The 3,028-nt window shown below is 39.1% G+C and overlaps 1 protein-coding gene across 1 annotated transcript; it reads right to left on the bottom strand.

Annotated features, from left to right (window-relative positions):
- Nucleotides 1–1,685: 1,685 nt before the first annotated feature.
- Nucleotides 1,686–2,732, bottom strand: LOC138322231 (immediate early response gene 5-like protein). Its single transcript, XM_069266274.1, has one exon. The coding sequence runs from the start codon at nucleotides 2,730–2,732 to the stop codon at nucleotides 1,686–1,688; it is 1,047 nt and encodes a 348-aa protein (XP_069122375.1).
- Between the last annotated feature and the right edge of the window lie 296 nt (nucleotides 2,733–3,028).

Raw genomic sequence — 3,028 nt, 5'->3', positions numbered from 1 at the left:
TAATACTCAGGAAGCTAACAGATGCTAATCAGGATTGGCTTAGCTTTCTCTCGTTTACATATTTATTTTACATCGGTTACACATTAGCTACATAACACAATGAAACCTAGTCAATCGCAAATTTCTATGTTAATTCAAGAATTTTTCCTATGTCACTGGTTATAACTAGGAAATCAATATTTCCTGATAACATAAAACATTCTCTTTAGACTAGAGGAAAACCAATCTAGCCGATACCAATCTCTCAGAAGTGTTTTTTTTCGGATAAAACATCTTCCGGGGTCATAATTATACAATTGCTTTGTTTTCATCCTGAACGTGACGTCACTGGACATCATTAGTTTTCAGCGCACAGCACAATCTCTTTGATGCAGTCGGTTTCCGCGTTTTTTATTTATATATTTCTGGTTATTTTCTCCAGATTTTCTGATCACATTATATTATTTCTTCTGACACCCATCAACCCCACATCTTTTGTTTGCTGACGTCATCGGGGCGTTTGGCGTCATGGTATCGCGTACTGAAGCAGAGTCTGATCAGTCTACTGGTGTACAAATTTAAAGCACATGCGTCATACCGGGGTCAAATCCTAAGTGTATCAGAGCGTAATAAAGAAATCTGAAATCATACCGGGGTCAAATCCTTAAATGACATTTTCATTATGCCATTGTTCATATTTGTTTTGCATAACACGCTCCAAACAAAATGTTGTTATTTTCCAAACACAAATTAATATACTAAATAATCCGTTCATTAAATATAACACAAAGAATAAAATAAATTTTAATATTTTTTAATGTTTATTTTCTTCGGGTTTTTTTTTGTGTATTAAATATCAGCATCGCTGTTTTGACATAAATATTAAATAATTCGATCTCTCTCAGCCAAATCGTATATGCAAGACTCTCTCAATTCATTCATCGGCATATAACACACGTACACCATTTACACACATGTATACGCAGCTTTTGTTCACCACCCACTCACAGATGTAAACACCACATCCGGTCCAGTCAATAAATAGCGCTCCCAAAGTCGCGGTAGGGTTACCTAGTACACATGTTCTCAGTCAGTGTGTACGTTGTACACATAACCTCACACATACGCTCACGGTACTTAACATTAATTGGATTAATTGGTCATCAAATTAATTTTGAATTCATAATGTTGTCATGATTTAAATAGAATTGAAACAATGATGTCAAAAGTAACGAACCAAAAAGATCAATTTACGTTCGAATTGATTCTTAAAATGCTTACAGTGGATACATCCTGTTTGTATTGAATGGCGATTTGGACATGTGCCCAAGAGACACCGTTCATAAACAAGAGTTCAAGTTGGACGGATCCTTTGTAATGTGACCTTAAAATTCTAACAAACATGAGATCAATGACGTCACAGCCTGTTTTTCCAATTAATTCTGAAATAGACCCAGCACGCGGCTCGTGACCTATGTCAACTTTATGTATAAATCCCTGATTACGCAACTAATCATGTGTTCATTTAATGAACATATTTGACAAATTGATTATATCAATAGTTAAACTTTGTTTACTTCGTTTTTTCTTCTTCAAAAAGCACAAAGTCAACACACTGGCCATATGGTCTTACTAAAAGTTCCGTTATCCAATTAGTTCACAGTCTAATTAAATGCGGAAAATCACAGTTAACAGTTCACGGTCCGCTACACAGCAATAGCCGTTGGCATGGGAACCGAGTCGACCTTTGTTGAATCGATCACCTGCGTACTACAGCTGTCCAACACTGAAAATTTGTGTCCGTGCACATTGTTATAATACGTGACAGTGTCCAATCGATCTTTCCCATTGTCGTTGTTATTGCAGTCAACTTGTTCAACATTGTCCGATAAATTCTTTTCACAAAGACCACCGAATCCTGTGTTGAAAATTGTGACGAGATTTGTTATTTGAATGGATTCTGGTTGTAAATTCTGTACTACACTGTGTAAATTGTCTTGTTGTTGTTGTAACCTGTCCTCTCCCCGGGACTCCCTCGGGAGGTCCGGGAGGAACACATTATCCGAGTCTGTTGCGTCATCGCTGGTATCGATGACCCGTTCGATACGAGGTCGTTTGACGCCCTCGTGTTCTTCATCCGTTGTTGAGTCCGTGCTGAAACGCCTACGTTTTACGCACCCCACACATGACTGGCTGTTGACGTAAGCAGCTGTGACCTTTGTCTGTTCCGTACATTGACTTATCGGGGTCACGGGATTGTTGCTCGCACAAACGGTTATCAAACTACACGATTTCTTTACATCCGAAGATTTAGATTTTGAGCATGATAAATCTTGAGACAGTTTTTGGTCACTGTTGTCATTTGATTCAGTCCTAAGGCGTTTTGGTGGTGAATTTTCTTTGTTCTGATAGCGATACGCTTCACCGCTCTGCTCTGTTTCCTCGTGTGACCTCTTGGTCGCGTCACGGCTGGCTCGTACAACCACGCTAGTAGTATTTGTGCTACATGGAGAAGTATTATTTGTACTTATCTGAGTGGCTGGCGGTGAAGATTCCACGGGTTTAGATTCCGCCTGAGCTTTTCTGTTCAACAACATAGTTTGTAAATTGTCCATCATGTAAGCCGTCCTGGCCTTGTGAAGCACACATGCCACGAGTAAGTTTTTATGTAAGTTTATACCACCTCGCTGGGAACGCGAGGCCTGTATTTTTCCTAAGGACACAGTGATCAGCCTCTGTGCTTCTGTATTCATGGTGATTTGTTGTAAAATTCCTGTAATTGTGTTGTATAACGGTAAACAATGTAAACAACACTATAATATCCAAGCGTGCTCTCGGCTCTTAGTTCTCCTATCTAATGACTTGGTTTCTTTGTAACAGCCGTTTTGATATGCGTGACGACTCAGTCTGAGACGCAAGCCAATCAGATTCTAGCATCTGGTCTGACGTCAGTGTGAGAACAAGAAATACCCAATGAAAACCCAGAGCTTTAACTGGGACAAAAATTTCCCCGACACAATATGTTCTAAAAATAACTTGACCCGCCAAA

The sequence above is a fragment of the Argopecten irradians genome, chromosome 4, assembly GCF_041381155.1.
Source record: "Argopecten irradians isolate NY chromosome 4, Ai_NY, whole genome shotgun sequence".
NCBI lineage: Eukaryota > Metazoa > Mollusca > Bivalvia > Pectinida > Pectinidae > Argopecten > Argopecten irradians.
The sequence above is the reverse complement of the archived record's forward strand: the minus strand, read 5'-3'. Positions and strand labels throughout refer to the sequence as shown.